This window comes from Alosa alosa, chromosome 13 (assembly GCF_017589495.1).
Source record: "Alosa alosa isolate M-15738 ecotype Scorff River chromosome 13, AALO_Geno_1.1, whole genome shotgun sequence".
Classification (NCBI taxonomy): domain Eukaryota; kingdom Metazoa; phylum Chordata; class Actinopteri; order Clupeiformes; family Clupeidae; genus Alosa; species Alosa alosa.
The window spans coordinates 2,800,936-2,817,926 of NC_063201.1; the positions used below are offsets into that span (position 1 = coordinate 2,800,936).

The window sequence follows — 16,991 nt, forward strand, 5'->3', positions numbered from 1 at the left end:
GTCAGATGGGGTTTCTGGTGCCGGGTGGAGGAGAGCGGATGCCACGGCCTGACTGGCAGGAGCCCGGAGTGTGTGTGTGTGTGTGTGTGTGTGTGCGTGCGTGTGTGTGTGTGTGTGTGTGTGTGTGTGTGCGTGTGTGTGTGTGCGTGCCAGAGACATGCCACTCTGATCGGCAGTTCAATCAACTTTTACCCAAAGGAGAATTTACATTGAAGATGAGTTTTTCCCTCACTCATGGTTCTCTTTCTCTCTCTCTCTCTCACACACACACACACACACACACACACACACACACACACACACACACACACACACACGTTTATTCTCTCACTTCTGCTCTCTTTCTTTGCTGCTCATGTAAATCTTCATCCTTCAGCTTTTCTTGAACACTGACTTGTGTCTTTTTTCCTCTCTTTCATGCCCTCTCTCTCTCTCTTTCTTTCTTTCTTTCTTTTTCTTTCTTTCTCTCTCTCTCTCTCTCTCTCTCTCTCTCTCTCTCTCTCTCTCTCTCTCTCTCTCTCTCTTTCTCATTCTCACTTTCCCTCCTTCTCATGCCCTGACCGAAACTAATCCAGACTAAACTAGCTTTCCCATTTCTCCTCTCTCTCTCTCTCTCTCTCTCTCTCTCTCTCTCTCTCTCTCTCTCTCTCTCTCTCTCTCTCTCTCTCTCTCTCTCTCTCTCTCTCATTCTGTCATTCCTGGAGTGGCACTAATCTCGTCCTGTCTCTGTTTCTTCTCCTCTCCTCCCCCATTTTTATGATCTGTCGTTGCCGGAGCAAAACTAATCTCCGCTCCATCCACTGCCGAGTGTTGCACCCCCATCCATCCCACCCTTTCTCTTCTCCCTCTCTCTCCTTCATCCTGCTCTTTCTCTCTGGCTTCTCTTCTTTTATTCCTTCATCCTTTCGTTTCTTTCTCTTCTCCTGTTCTCTCCTTCATCCTATTCCTGTCTCATCCATCTTCTCTTCTTTTATTCCTCTCTCTCCTCTCTCCTTCCCATTTTCATTCAACAATTCCTCTGTTCTCTCCCAAAACCAGCATTCACTGTCTCATCCATCTTTTATTCTCTCTCTCTCTCTCTCTCTCTCTCTCTCTCTCCCCTCTCTCCTCTCCTCTCTCTCCGCCCCTGTGTGCTCTCTCTCTCTCCTGCTCCAGCTGCCGTGCGCTCCTCTCTGTCAGAGCTGGAGAACTGTCCCGCAATCAAGCCAACTAAGCCATGGCCAGAAGGAGAGAGAGAAGAGGAGGAGAAGAAAAGGAGAGAGAGAGGGGAGGGAGAGAGGAGAGGGAGAGGAGGAGATCTTGTTTTCTCCCGCTCCTCTTCCTTGCTCTGTCTCTTGCGCAGCTGCTTTGCGCTCCCTCCAGTAACGCTGTGCTGCTCACTTTTGGTTCCTTCCTGTGGCGCTGGCCTTTCATGTGTCTGTCAGCGCGGCTTCGGCAGCACGCACCGGCCCCATGGCTGGACCGCGGACTCTCACCGCTCACACCGACACCGGTGGCGATGGTTGGAGTGGCAGCGGCAGCTCACCACACATACACATACACACACACACACATACACACACACACACACACACACACACACATACACACACACACACACTACACACAACACACACACAACACACACAAGCCTCAAGGTCTTGCCTCTCTATGCCTCCAATGCTGGAGGGACCCTGGTTTCTCGGCGCATGCTAGTGCATGCAACTAGGGGGGTAGGTACACTGTATACTCAAACGCATGGTGATACTCTCATAGCTAGGTTGTCCCTGCACTCTCAGGGATCTGTTTTTTATTTATTTCTGTGCGGTCGTCTTCCACTTTGTCATGGCTTGTGTCTGTTTGAATGCCTCTCATCTCTGTTCTCCCTTCACCGCTCCTCTGTTTTGGAGCCTCACTGTAACAGTGCGGTGCATTAGTGATGCGATAAAGCTGTGATTGAGTGGTTTATATACGAAAGGAGACCTTGTGTGGGTACTGTATGCTTGAGCAGTCACACCGGGCTGCTTGAGTAGTGTTGCAGAGGAAAAACTTCTGCCTCCGCTGCCCACCATAACCCCCACCTCCACCCCCACCTCCACCCCCACCTCTGGCTCCACACCTACCTCCTGCTCCCCTCCGATCCAAAGGCAGCCCAGAGCAGCAGGCACACAGTGACTGCACTGGCACAAAAAAACCCTTGCTGTGGCAGACCAGACTCACTAAAAACCCTTGCTGTGCCAGAACAGACTCACTAAAAAGCCTTGCCGCCCCCAATCTTCATCCTCCTCTACTCCTGTTTCAGCAGAGCGGTGCCACTTTGAAAAGGCTCCCCAGATGTGCCTGTCCAGAGTGGTGTTGCGCTGAAAAGAGCCCCCTGCCCCGCCAACAAATAAAAAATGGAGAATTATACTTAAAAAAAAAAAATAAGCCCTAGCTTCTCTGGAGTAGCGTAGCATAGCGTAGAAAAGACTGCTTTCACTCCTCTCCCGCGTCACAGTGAGTAAGCTCCTAAGGCCATCCTCTCTTTAATCATCTCTCTTCCTTTCATTCTTTTCTCCTCCTCTCCTTCTATACCGCCTTGTCTTCTCTCCCTCTCTCTCTTTTTTTTTTCTGAGGGCAACTTGTCAAAACATTAATTCTGATGTTGTGTTTTCCCGCCGCTGTCTGCCTCGCTCCCTTCGCTCTACCTCCATCTCCCGCTGTGAGAGACCATTACAGTCAGTTCTGCTTTCTCCCTAATTGATCCCTCTCTTTTCTTCACCTTTTTCCTCTTTCTCCTTCTCCCTCGGTCCTGCTGTGATCACGCCATCATGACAATTTTTGCTTCCAGTTTCTCCCTCTCCTGCTTTCTCCGTTCTTTTCAATCCTGCTCTTTCACTTACTCAGAGAGGGGAGAAAAAAAAACTATAAAAAGAAAATCGGCAAATCCTCCATCTCCACATCCGCCTCCCCTGGATACCTTATTGCCCCCACCCCAGCCCAGCCTCCCGCCCTCACATGCCCTTCAGGGTTTTTTTTTCCTGTCCTGCCCTTCTCCGTCTCCTTTGCCTTCTTACTTCTTTTTGGAAACGCAACATGTAACTTGTTTGCGTCTAAATCTGCACCTACAATCACAATCGCTCTCCTCTTTTTGTTTTGTGAAAGTTCGTTAACCTGAAAGCATCGGCGAATAACCTTGACATTCTCGCCCATTTTGGTCCGACAAGGGGTCCAACCGTTCTACCATTTCTTTCGTTCCTTTCATCCTCCGTGAAGGATCTAAAATGGCGGCTGGGACACGTTGCAATTCTTTCCTTCGCGGCAGCCATGTTGGATGAGTCTGCTCCTTCACCAAAAAGCCGCCATCTTACCAGTCAGACAGACTTGGTCAAATGCGTCACACCTATCAACTACACATGATGATTGGCTGTATGGTGTTATTGGGATTTGTTTTGAGTTCTTTTTGCATTTCTGGTAGAAATAAAAAGTATGAAATAATGTCATGGATTATTATTATTATTATTATTATTATTATTATTATTATTATTATTATTATATCAATCCTGCTCTTTAAATATTATTATTATTATTAATATTATTATTATTATTATTATCAACCAAAGCCATACAAGTCTCTAGAAAAAAACAACAGGATTTTATGTTATTGGAAAGGCTTCATTTAGATAATTTTATTGCTGTCTTTCATGTTAAATTCCAAACAAAGTGAAATGATTAATATGGAAATGACCTGGTAAACACCTCTATTATTGTTTGCAGCTTGTGTAACATGAAACAGAGGGCCAAATTAATAACGGCCACATCTCCTTCTGCACCTCAAAGCTTTCTTTGAACAGCCTGTAATTGTTTTGTGAATAACAGAAGCACTGAAACACTTGCATGAAGGGTATGGCAATAACTTCAATCTGTGTATGTGTATGTCTTTTTTATGCATTGTAGGGATATTCAGGTGCATGTTAATGGTGCAGGCAGGTATGTATAGGTCTGATATCCAGGCAATATGTGCAGGCTGTACTGTACTGTAGGTCTGTGGGGATGCATGTTAATGTGCAGGCTGCTTTCTGATATCCCATTGTGGGGCCAGGTGCATATTCAGGTGTACATGTTAATGGGGAGAGCCAGGTGCATGTTAATGGTAGGTACTGTACCAGGTCTGATATCCCACTACATGTGGGGAGAGCCAGGTGCATGTTAATGGTGCAGGCAGGTATGTACTGTACTGTAGGTCTGATATCCCAGGTACATGTGGGGAGAGCCAGGTGCATGTTAATGGTGCAGGTAGGTATGTACTGTACTGTAGGTCTGATATCCCAGGTACATGTGGGGAGAGCCAGGTGCATGTTAATGGTGCAGGTATGTACTGCACTGTAGGTCTGATATCCCAGGTACATGTGGGGATATTCAGGTGCATGTTAATGGTGCAGGTATGTACCAGGTGCATGTTAATGTGCAATGGTGCAGGTATGTACTGCAGGTCTGATATCCCAGGTACATGTGGGGAGAGCCGGGTGCATGTACTAGGTCTGATATCCCAGGTACATGTGGGGAGAGCCAGGTGCATGTTAATGGTGCAGGTATGTACTGCAGGTCTGATATCCCAGGTACATGTGGGGAGAGCCAGGTGCATGTTAATGGTGCAGGTATGTACTGCAGGTCTGATATATGGTGCATGTGCCAGGATCTGTTCCTTTTATAATCCCACAGCCACACATCTGTAAACCAGCTCCCTCTGCTTTCTCTCACAAGACGCTCAGTATGGTTAAAAACTAGACCTACTCAGATGAGTTCATACTGCAAGGTCTCTTGAGTATTTTATTCCTTGCGTGTTGGCAGATATCCAGGATTGTGCAACCCAGAAAAATGTCATTGGTAGTTATCTCTCAATGTATGCAAATATAGTATAACAGTATAGGGTAGGGTAGCACAGCATCTGGCCCACAAGGGTGTCATGTAACCAATAAGTCAGACCAATTCATTGGATTTCATGTTGTGCCGGTCCTGGTTTGAAGTAAGGTGTGCAGGAGGGATTGAGAAAGAGAGCGCAAGATGGAGTGTGTGAGTGTATGAGTGAGGGTTTTGGTGCCTCAGGTGTAATATATGGCTTACACACACCCCCTCAAATAAAACACACAGCAGACACACACACCCTGTAGCTCAACACACTCAGAAGTCATCCCCCTGCACTGTGTATTTGCAGAATCTTGCTGAGGGTTTTCTGGGAGTTGTGATTTGTCTTTTCTCCTCTTTTTTGCACCATCCCCCTTATTCTTCCCTTCACATCTGGGCTTCTCTCTCTGTGTGCCCTCAGTGGGGAATGTGCTACACGTCTCCTGCCAGACCAGACATTGCCATTTCCCTCTTTCCTCTCTCTCCCTCTCTCTCTCCTCTCTCTCTCTCCTCTCTCTCTCTCTCTCTCTCTCTCTCCCTCTCTCTCTCTCTCTCCCTCTCTCTCTCTCTCTCCTCTCTCTCTCTCTCTCTCTCTCTCCCTCTCTCTCCTCTCTCCCTCTCCCTCTCTCTCCCTCCCTCTTCTCTCCATCCTTTCTTTAAGTCTGCCCCCTGCTGAGGAAGTGACACTCAGACGTAAATACCCAGTCTCTCCCCGTCCTCCCTGCGGCTGGCTGACCTTCTTTCGGTCTCTACAGCCCTGGCTGCCTTTTCTCCCTCTGTTTTCCTCTCCCGTCCTCCCTGTTTCCTTTTCACCCCTCCGTCAGTCCCTCTTCTTCGCTCTGTCACTCCATCTTCATCTTTCTTTTTTGTTCACTCCTATCCGCTCGTTATCCGTTTCCCCTTCATAATCTAAACCCTCTCAGTTTGCACATTCATCCTTCTACCTTCTTACTCTCTCTCTCTCTTCCCTTCTTTTCACTCCTCCATTCAACATTATCATTTATATGTTCCCTTTTGTTATACCCCCCCCCCCCCCCTTCCAGACGACCTTTAGAAGAATTTGCATTGGGGACGTATTTTAGGGTTGCGCAGCCGTTAGTAATTTTTCATGACATTTTTGCTTGAGTAATGGTAAATACTTCTCCCCAGTCATTTCTTTGCCTTCCTCACAGATGCCTTACAAGGCTGCAGTTATCCTCAGAAAGTAATAAAAGAGCTTACTTCATAATAATTCTCTCTCTCTCTCTCTCCCTCCACACCTCCCTCTCTTCTCCCCCTTTTCTCTTTCTTTCAGCAACAGCTGGACCAGAGCGAGACCAAGGTACAGTAAGAGTTTGTAGAAGTTAAGCTGTATTGGGAACTCACTTTTGCATTAGTGTGTGTGACCTCATTTACACCCTCACTGCCTTGTGTAAAAAAAAATAATGGAAGCTTCTAGAAAGAGTTCACATGTATAAATGTCTCTCTCTCTCTCTCTCTCTCTCTCTCTCTCTCTCTCTCTCTCTCTCTCTCTCTCTCTCTCTCTCTCTCTCTGTCTGTCTCTGTCTCTCTCTCTTTGTCCCTCTCATTGTCTGTGTCAGGAACCCCGGCCCCTCGCAGTGGAGTTGATCCTGTGAAGAGCACCTCATGTCCTGCTCTCCTCCTTTTCTCTCTGCTCGTAGTTCTCCTGTCTGTCTGATTTCCCTGCCCCATCCACTCACACTTACACAAAGAAAGAGGGAGGATTCACAAGTTGTGTGTAAAAGAAATCTCTGCAGTTCCTGTAGTGGCACTAATCTCTGGCTCCATTTCCTCTCATCTTTTCTCTTTGTCCACTGACTCTTCTCTTCTCTCTCTCTCCATTCTGCCCTCTCTTCTCTCCTCCTCTGTAACAGACCGACTCTAATCTGGCCTTCAAAGAACACCAGTCTTGTGTCTGACCAGTTTGTGTTTAATCACTCCTCAATCATAGATGGCTTTTCTTCCTGTCTTTGTAGTTTTCTTCCTCTCCCCTCTCTCTCTCGCTCTCTCTCCTTCCCTCTTTCTGTTAAATGTTTCCCCCTCTACCCCCCCCCCCTCTGTTGTTGCTGTACATAATCACCAAACTGAGCCAAAGAGGAAAGAAGTGGACCGCGAACTCTGACCTCTCACCCTGACCTCCTCAAACACTACTGAGTCAGCCATCAGACACTGTGGCTGACTTTGTTATTGTTATTGTTTTTTTTTTTCTACCAGCTTGTTTCCTTCTTAGTGGACTTTGTTTAGGTTCTGCCATTGTTTTTGAAGAGGTCTCTACAAAATGGAAATGACCTAAATACTGAAGTGGAGGAACATTATTCTGGGGCATTCATCCAGCTGTGTAATTCTGACTGAGATGTGCACAAGATGGCCTGTTTTGAGTAACACCTCTTGGACAGGATGTCAGGATCTCTAAACATGGCCCACTCCGGGAGATCTCAAGGGTCTCATGGACTGTCCAGCATTTAACAGGATTCCTCTGGAGTAAATTGGATTTCTCTGAAATGACCTGGATTTATCTGGAATAGACTAGATTTTTTTAGGAATAATCTGAAAAATAATCTGGAGTAACCTGAATTTGACCTTGCTGGAAATGACACGATTGACCCACTGATTGGATTTCTAAGGAGACAAGCTGTTACTATTCCCTTGGTTTCACCAGAGTCCCTAGATCATCACATCTTACAAACCAAATTCCAGTACTGAAGAATCTGATTGGTTTAATACTTACCCTCATCTTTACAATGGATAACTGAATATGGTTAGATATTTCTGAGCACTTATCCCTGTTTATCCAGTCAAATTAATATTTTACTTGCTACATTCTTTTATTTTTAATTGTGGTGTTTAGTTAGCTGTTCCTTCTGAGCTTTTTTACATCCCAGAAAAGCGATTGTGTTGTTGCCCTGTATAAAAGATGGTGTAAGATGGTGAAAAAAAGCTGACAGCGCATTGCTGGTACTTTCCAAATTTTGATACGTTTTGTATAATAATACTTGTTTGGTAAAATAATTTAAAATATTCAGAGATAGAATTTATTTTTACACAACAGAAGGGTTTGTAGTTATAATCATCTGAAACTGTTGTTATAGCTCACAGAGTAGTGTATGTCTTTCTAGATATAGCTTTGTGAATTATTAGTGTGTCTCCAATATTTTTTCATTTTGTTTTGATAAACAAAAATATGATAGAAAAATATGTAAAATTAAATCACTCAGTTTTGACAACCAAATTGTTGATTATGATTATATTCTCATTTAACAGTACAGAGCGGTTCTGTTAATTTAAGTAAATTAAGGTTTTGGAATTGTGTGATAAAATCAAGGTTTAAAAATATATAAATGGATTATATACAATCATATGGTTACTAGAAACAAAACAAAAAACTTTTTTATTTACAGCCATGTCATTTTCTATTTTTTGTCTATGTTTTGTAAATATTTCCCTCCTCCAGATGCAGAAAGGGAGGTTCTGATATTTATGGAATTCTAGAATCAGAGTGGATTTCACTCTGGGAGCACAGTACAATCAGTTCATAGAGGAATCAACTTTTTTTATACTGGACAATTGTGTTTTTGTTTGTTTTTCACATTTTAGTGAAGAATTTAGCATCTTCTATGAAGAACTGCGGTCTGTGTTTATAAGGCAAAAAGAACAAAATAAAAGCTATGACTTGTATTTATTGACTTGTGTATTTTTGGTTATCTAACCATTGTTCTTCTAGTTGCTATACTCTATGTGTGTGTGTGTGTGTGTGTGTGTGTTTCTTTTTTTGTGAAATTCTACCTGAATTTTCCATCTGTATCATTATTTTTTGTCAGATCAGCAGGAATAAGTCCTGATTGATATTCAGTTAGTGGCATGTGTAAACGAACGTACGTGTTAGCCTGGCGTATTTTTATGTGATCATATTTATTCTGATGAGGTAATGCTGCGAATCAGTCTCGTAGGACTTGAGCATCTTGCTGTTCATCTCCGAAAGGAATTGGAGGAAAACTGAAGGGGAGAAACACAGCCTCATGCATGGTAATGTCCTGGCTCCGTTTGTTTTTGATCTTTCAGCATTTTACGTGTATTTTATGTGTAAGTAAGGAAATGAAAGGCTCTCTTGCTAACCTCTATAAAAGTACAAGACTGTTTAAAGATGTCACATATCAGAATGAAGTGACTGTTATTGCAGTTGTATAGATATGACTGACTGACTGTTGTGATTTTAAATCAATGCATTTTCATACTTTCTAACTAGTTCATGACACTCACTCACATTATCCTGTGTATTGTGTAAGCTGGAGTCCTGAAGTTTCTATATCAAATCTCCATTAATCTTCTATGTTGCACATTATCCTGTGTATTGTGTAAGCTGGAGTCCTGAAGTTTCTATATCAAATCTCCATTAATCTTCTATGTTGCACGCCTTCGTCCTGGACCTGTGTGTGTGTCTCTGGTGGGAGAGGAAGAATGGATGTCGGGCGCTCTGAGCTGCCGTAATGACCTGACCCAGGGCTGGATGGGAGAGGGGGTGTCACCCCTCATTTATCAGAAGTGTGTGTGTGTGTGAGAGAGAGAGGAAGTCATTGTGTTTAACCTTCAGGAGGCGTCCTACTCCTGTGTCCTCTAGAGGGCAGTGTTAGTCTACTCCCACAGCTATAGACATACGTCTCTCTGTGCGTACATGTGTTCACAGTGTTTTAGTATGATGGCCATTTCCCACATCTTTACCATTACACCACCATCCCTTTTCACAAGACCACAGTGCAGCATCAAATACAAGCTATTTGTCTTTCCTCAAAGAAAATTAAAAGACATTCTGAATTATATGAAATATCATTTATAGTGTCAGATTTTGTCCAAACACAAAGGACTGCAAACAACACTAGCATATGTAACCTGCGTTGTGTTGAACCTGCGCGATTCAGCCCTGCACACGCCCGGACTCAAACCCGCGAACACCAGCACCTCGGATCGGGAGGCGAGCGCGCTAACAATTGAGCCAATAGCCCAGGCTACTGGCTCGCATGCCAGCAGCACTCTTGAGGCGTCGGGGAGTGAGGTTTACCAACGTTCCACAAGCACAGCTAAGCTAGCTGGCATCCGTTACACATGCATTGCCTTGAACCTCCGTGAAAGTCCATTTTCTGGTCAAATTTTCGCAATCAGTTATTTCTTTGTGACACTTCATGCTATAGTGTATTTCTTACAATGGTATATTGTGTGAATATCCAGCCCTTCCATATTGATGCATGTTTGGCAACTCCTTCCCACATCTTAAGCATGCAACCTGTGAATCTTCTAAACAAGTTTGTTTTCCACTCCCCAATAAAGGTATTTGAAGAACACATTTTTATTTTTGTTAGCTATGGTGACAATATATTTCCTTATGTCTTCCACATCTAAGTCATTCATGTTTAGAATTAAAGAGAGGTACAGTTATGTAATGTGCAAAATATAAGTTTTATTCCAAGAGTAGGCAATGTGTCAAAAATGTTCACCACCTAACGGGAATACAGTTAACATATCAGCACACTTAATAATACTTTATTATGTTAGTCACAGATAGAAATGTACAAATGGCAAATGCCTTTGGTTTTTACAAAATCCATTTACTTTGAGTAATGTTTGTTTATAAGTATTATTATTTGAGTAATTATTTTACTGATTGAGGGGTACAATTATGTGATACAATAAATCAAATGTGACTAAATGATCAGGATTTGACAGGAATACATTTTACATTTCAGCACACAGCAAATTTCCACTTCCAGTAAAAGACTTATCCACTTACACTTTTAATTGTATCTTTTAGTGCAACATTTTTTTGTAGGCACTGGCTGGCTAGTTTACTTCAGTGTTTTGTGGAATGTTTTCCAAGGGAGCATCCACCAAAAAGTAGAATTGTTTAGGCATAATTAGCACCTTCATGGTTGGGCATTTTAGCTTCCATGTTCACTGTTCCGCACCATTGAACCCTCTATAAGTACGATCCTGGTTGATTTTCTGGACAATATTTGGTGACTGATTTCAGGAATGTAGTTGCTTACAGAATTCTGCCAGTAAACTATCGAGTTTGTCTCTCATGTCTGGATTTGAATGAATGTAGACCATGATCAGCCGATGTCGGCAAACATCCACCTTACACTCTCCCAACGCACGTTTCAACTCTTCAGCCATCCATTTTAGACACACTGTCAGTATGGCAAAAGTGAGAGGGGAGTGCTTAGGGAGTTTAATCTTCCCACGTTTCAAAAACAATGACTTTAGAGTGTAGAGAACAGGTAGAGGAACTGGATGGACTGGCTCCAGTGCTTTGAATGCTTTCTCAAAGAGTGTCCATTTGATAGTCTCTGGAATTATTTTGATACATGTCTTAAATCGCTTTTTAGTTTTAGGGGGTTTTGTTGAGGTTTTGAACGACGGCCAAATGTATTTCTCCAAGCGCCTGGCAAGTATGGTGGTGAAGATCAAGTATTCAATACTTTCACGCTGCATTCTTTTGCGATGCTTTCTAATCATGTGATTAAATTTCCACTTCAGATTGTTTATTGCAGCATGCTTGTTGTTGTGGCCTGTGAACAGACTGGTATATACTGTAGGTATCTCCCTACACACTCTCAAGGATTTCATGGCTGTGAGGACTTCTGCTCCACTGATCTCACCCTGAGCTTTTTCGTGGGTGATGGGACTGGATTTGTAAAAGTACAGGGTCATGATCAGAGATGTCACTTTCATGAATACTGCATTCTTTAAAGTACTGCATAGCATCATATGGCATAAAGAACATATCTAAGCGAGATGCTATCTTGCATTTATTTCTCTGTAGACTTTTCTTTGGATCCATACTTCCCTTAAAATAGGTAAACTGTCTTTTGGTGGGATGTGATCGACCCCACACATCTACTAGATTCAGAGAGGAGATGAACTCCTCCAGTAAATGCCTTAGAGGCTCCTTATGACCAGTTGGGTATTTTCTGTCAAAGTCATACTGTAGAACTGTGTTGAAATCCACACCTATCACTAAAATGCCCTTAGCATAGTCATGTAGATATTGCATCAGCCTACGAAGGACTGATGTATCTTTGACGTGGTTGTACACATTCACAAATGTGAAGTATTTGCCATCTAGCTGACAGACAAGGACAATGTAGTTGCCTCCAAAATCCTCATCATGGATTGTGTATGTATAATTGAGAGTTTTCCTTATCAGAATAGCAACTCCTTTACTTGAAGCATCATACACAGTAAAGAAGTAATACCAGTGACTGACACACCTTAGGATGCATCTGTCTTTTGGTCCGATGTGAGTCTCTTGGAGAAATGCAACACTAGTGCCCAGCTTATCAAGTTCTTTAGTTATTTTGTCTATCTTTTGGGCGTCTTTGACGCCACAAATGTTCCAGGAGACAAAACTGATTTTTTTTCTGTGTCGACTCAGTCATGATGCTGATGTAGTTTAGCCCACTTTGCCTGCAAAACAGAAACACATATTTATACAGTAATGGTAAAGGATTATGACCATTGTGACAATATACAATATTTCTATGAAATGAGCTTTTCGAGGAGCATCACTCTTGAAGTCTTTTGTGGAGTAGTGCCACCATGTGAATGACATCAAAGCAAAAATGTAGTGCTTCAATCATGGGCGGATTATTAACTTTTGGGCCCCTGGGCCCAGATGTATTAAGGGCATTTTAATAGCCAATAGTAAATTCAATCAGATTCATAGCCTACATCCTGATTTGTTGATTTTGAGGCAATGATTCCATGCAAAGGCTTGGGCTTCAGGGCCCCCTGACCCCTTGGGCCCCTGGGCCTGGGCCTGGTAGGCCCGTGCAGTAATCCATCCCTGGCTTCAATAGGCAGTATCTTGTGATGAGAAGAAGGCACAAACTTGAAATTTGAGACATAAGGCAACCGCTTCCTCCGTAATGCCATTAAACTGCTCTCAAAAGTATCCTATAGCCTTTACGTGAGAAAAAATGTTACAGAGCTCTCTAGAGTCCCACTTAAAACAATAAATTGAAATGAGTAAAAAATGTGTCTTAATGAGTGCTGTTCTAGTGTTGAAAATGGGATGCAATGCCCTATAAGTTGCCCCTTAAAATGATCTATACTTGGCATTTCCTATGTGTGCCCTTCCATTGGAAAAGGGTGCCATGATGGAGTGCCCTCTATGCTGCCCCTACAGGCCAGTGTACAAATGAGAAAGCATAAAGAAGTGCCAACGTAGGTGCTCCTCTAGTGGATAAAGATAAAGTGGATCCATGGCCTACTGGTTAGGGAATCGGACTTGTGACCGAAGGGTGGCCGGTTGGATTCCTAGGAAAAAATGCGGGTGGGGGGAGTGATTGAATAGCGCTATCCCACATCCACAGCCCTTGACCAAGGCACCTAATCCCCAACTGCTCCCTGGGCGCCGGATCAAGGGCTGCTCCAGGTGTGTGTGTGTGTGTGTGTGTTCCTAGTGTGGATGCTCGTAGTGAGCTCACTGCTCTGAGTGTGTGTGCCCCCGGATGGGTAAAATGCAGAGAACACATAGGAACTTCCTACATGACCATACATGACCTTAACTTAACTTAAAATGTGATACAGTGAAGTAAAGGGTGTCCCTTCTACCATCAATTTAGGCAGTAGAAAAGAAACATACCCCAGTAAAGATTACATATGATGCCATGTGGCATTTTAACGTAATCTCATCTGCACCACCAGGGCATTCAGTGTTACAATAATAACACCAACAGTCAGTTTCACTGACCCTCACCCTTTACCACATTGGTAAATAAAGATCAGGATACAGATTCATTTTGGAATTTGGTTTCACTTTCTTTACCTGTGAACCCTCATCCCTAACCTAGAAATCTAGACACACCCTAACGGCAGCAAATGTAATTTGCAGCCAGGGTACCTCATCCCTAGAAATACTCAAGTAAATTACAAGTTCCTCAAAATTGTTCTTAAAACAATGTCTCAGTAAATGTAGGCTACGTATTAACTCAGTTACATTCCACCACTGATAACAACAATACTTTGCTTACCTCCACAAACTTCAGATCAGTTCTCAAGGTTCTCAAAGTATGTAGGAGTCAGAAGAGTTACCGGATGAAATCACAAGATGTGAAAAGCTTGTGGCTGGATAAGGAGATGTGGAAAGAGGTTTAATGTTTTGATCATATTGAGGTGGTGCACATTTAACACCATCTACACTACAGGAAATGTAAATGTGTGTTATGTAAATGTGTGTTATCAAACCTGTTTCTCCACTCTTCTGTGAGGTTGCTTCTGTGTCTCTACAAACAAAGTATGTGTGGCTTTCTTTTTCCAAACCACAACATTCTAATTTATAATTTTTATAAATGTTTTAATATGATATCACTAGTCACAGAACTAAATCAAAATGGACAACTGGTCATTGCTAAACAATGATTGTTTGATGTTATACATAATTTCATTTTATTGCAGAACAATATTAGCCTGGCTAACGTCATACCCTCATCTCAAATGAGACGGGGTCTGGGAACTAGGCATTCATTTTCTCGTATTTGAAACGTGGTTTACGAATGCCCAGAGCCGTTTATTGGACACTACGAATGTCTATCAAATGCGTCTGTAAGTGGCTCATAATGGCTCCGATGTGTCGTCATCGTCTTGCTGCCCTCCCTCCGTTCTGTGATTGGTCCCCTAACTGAGGCGAAAATTTGCTCCATGGAATCCACGCTGCCTAGCAGCGTGAATTAAATCATGCGCGCAAGGCAGCATGGGAAAACCCAGGCTAGAACAATATGATTTCATGTGTGGATAACAATAAGCACTGCCTTAGTATATTTGGGGTGAACATCACAAATTCAATAACAGTTGCATACAAAAGTCTGACCTTTTTGTTTTCTTTCGTAGTGTGTGTACACTACAGCATTATGTAATGTTAATCAGCATGGCATGCATGCAATGCCATATACAGAAATCTAACCACTTCCTTGGTATGAGGAACAACTCGTGTTTCCATGGCATTTCAGAGAAGATGAAACTTAAACCCTAAAAAGTAAATGTAAGTGTTATAGTAGCAGGCTGCAAGTAAACAAAACAGCATGTAAACAATGTACCCAAACAGCCAACATACTGTATAGCAGCCCAATACACAACCTGTAACTTCCCCAACAACTTCAGAAAGACAGGTGCACTCAGACCTTTGTCTATGCTGCTGCCTGCTGGCATATGCATTTTATCTGTGATGATATACCATTTAAATGTAAATTGTTTAGGAGTCTTATATGATGAGGTTGCACTTATCCAAACCCCTGTGCCTAGATGTTTAGGTTGTCATCATAATATAAAAAAAAATTGTGACTTTATGTTTCTGTATACAAATGCGGTTATATCTCCTGTACATGTTTGTATGTAATTGTAATGATTTGTGATGTAATTTTGGTGATTTGGATACACTGTGACCCCGAATGCACTCATATGTCTTGGGGTTATTGGGTGATTGGCAGGTGAGCCTATAAATGGCCGCTGCGCCCTGTGACGCGTCACATACAAGGAACACTGATGAAGGGCTAGACCCGAAACGTTTACCCCTTGCTTATGTGGCCTGTAATTGTTTTTTCGGCTTTTTAAAATGCACTGTTGGAACTACTCAGCCCCTGTGTGCGATCTCCCCTTTCTTCGCTTGAGTATTACGTTTTTTTGGAGACTATACGCATCGGGCGACACCTCAATACTAGACAAAAGGCACAGACGCCACACTTCACCTTCGGTTGTCATCATCAACATGTATTTTTTTAACCAATACTCCAATGCTAACCATACTTAATCTATACTGAAGATCACAGTCGGACAACTGAAGAAAAACAAAAATGAACTATAAATGTCAAAACACATTTCACCATATGTTAGGCCTATCATGTACTTTCAGTCAAATATACTATCAGAAAAAATCTACTGTTCCATTTAAGTTTAGTATACTTAAATGGATTTCTGAATTTATTTGTAAGTACAGGGTTTTCCAACTCACACATATGGCTTAAAGGAGAAATCCGGGGAGTTTTCACATAGATCTCCATTTCTTGAGGTCATCGAGTATTGTTGGTACCAAACAAAACTAAAACAATTGGTTTTACCTAGCTCTAGTTGCTACAACTAGCAGCTAACACAGCCAGGCAGCTACAGCACTACACTCTATGGGCATGTAAATAGGGGCTCACGGACATGCCCCCAGAGTGTAGTGTGAGTGTATGCTTTAACCAATGTAGATTTATTTATGGATAACTTTGTCCACGTCCCAATGTCAGTTTTCACACAGGCAGTGTGTGGTACAGGTGCCATATTAAAATTTAGAATGTTAGCAATGCGGCGTGGCATGGAGTCGATCAGTCTGTGGCACTGCTCAGGTGTTATGAGAGCCCAGGTTGCTCTGATAGTGGCCTTCAGCTCCTCTGCATTGTTGGGTCTGGCGTATCACATCTTCCTCTTCACAATACCCCATAGATTTTCTGTGGGGTTAAGGTCAGGCAAGTTTGCTGGCCAATTAAGAACAGGGATACCATGGTCCTTAAACCAGGTACTGGTAGCTTTGGCCAAGTCCTGTTGGAAAATGAAATCTGCATCTCCATAAAGTTGGTCAGTAGCAGGAAGCATGAAGTGCTCTAAAACTTCCTGTTAGATGGCTGCGTTGACCCTGGACCTCAGAAAAAACAGTAGACCAACACCAGCAGATGACATGGCACCCCAAACCATCACTGACTGTGGCAACTTTACACTGGACTTCAAGCAACGTGGATTCTGTGCCTCTCCTCTCTTCCTCCAGACTCTGGGACCTTGATTTCCAAAGGAAATGCAAAATTTACTTTCATCAGAGAACATAACTTTGGATCACTCAGCAGCAGTCCAGTCGTTTTTGTCTTTAGCCCAGGCGAGACTCTTCTGACGCTGTCTCTTGTTCAAGAGTGACTTGACACAAGGAATGCGACAGCTGAAACCCATGTCTTGCATACCTTCTGTGCGTGGTGGTTCTTGAAGCACTGACTCCAGCTGCAGTCCACTCTTTGTGAATCTCCAACACATTTTTTAATGGGTTTTGTTTCACAATCCTCTCCAGGGTGCGGTTATCCATATTGCTTATTTCCTTCCGTTCCTCTCTCTAT

General features: G+C 42.9%; 1 protein-coding gene across 2 annotated transcripts in view; it reads left to right on the forward strand.

The window, feature by feature from the left end:
* The window catches only part of si:dkey-246i14.3 (ephrin A4), a 43,805-nt gene extending 37,085 nt beyond the window's left edge, over positions 1-6,720 (forward strand). The window contains exons 4-5 of one of the 2 annotated variants that reach the window (XM_048261633.1): positions 6,164-6,184; positions 6,444-6,720. In XM_048261633.1, the coding sequence (XP_048117590.1) occupies positions 6,164-6,184; positions 6,444-6,541 (119 nt within the window). In that variant the 3' untranslated portion in view covers positions 6,542-6,720. Of the gene's footprint in view, positions 1-6,157; positions 6,185-6,443 lie in introns of both variants that reach the window. The other variant, XM_048261632.1, reaches the window with a different exon arrangement.
* Positions 6,721-16,991: the final 10,271 nt, after the last annotated feature.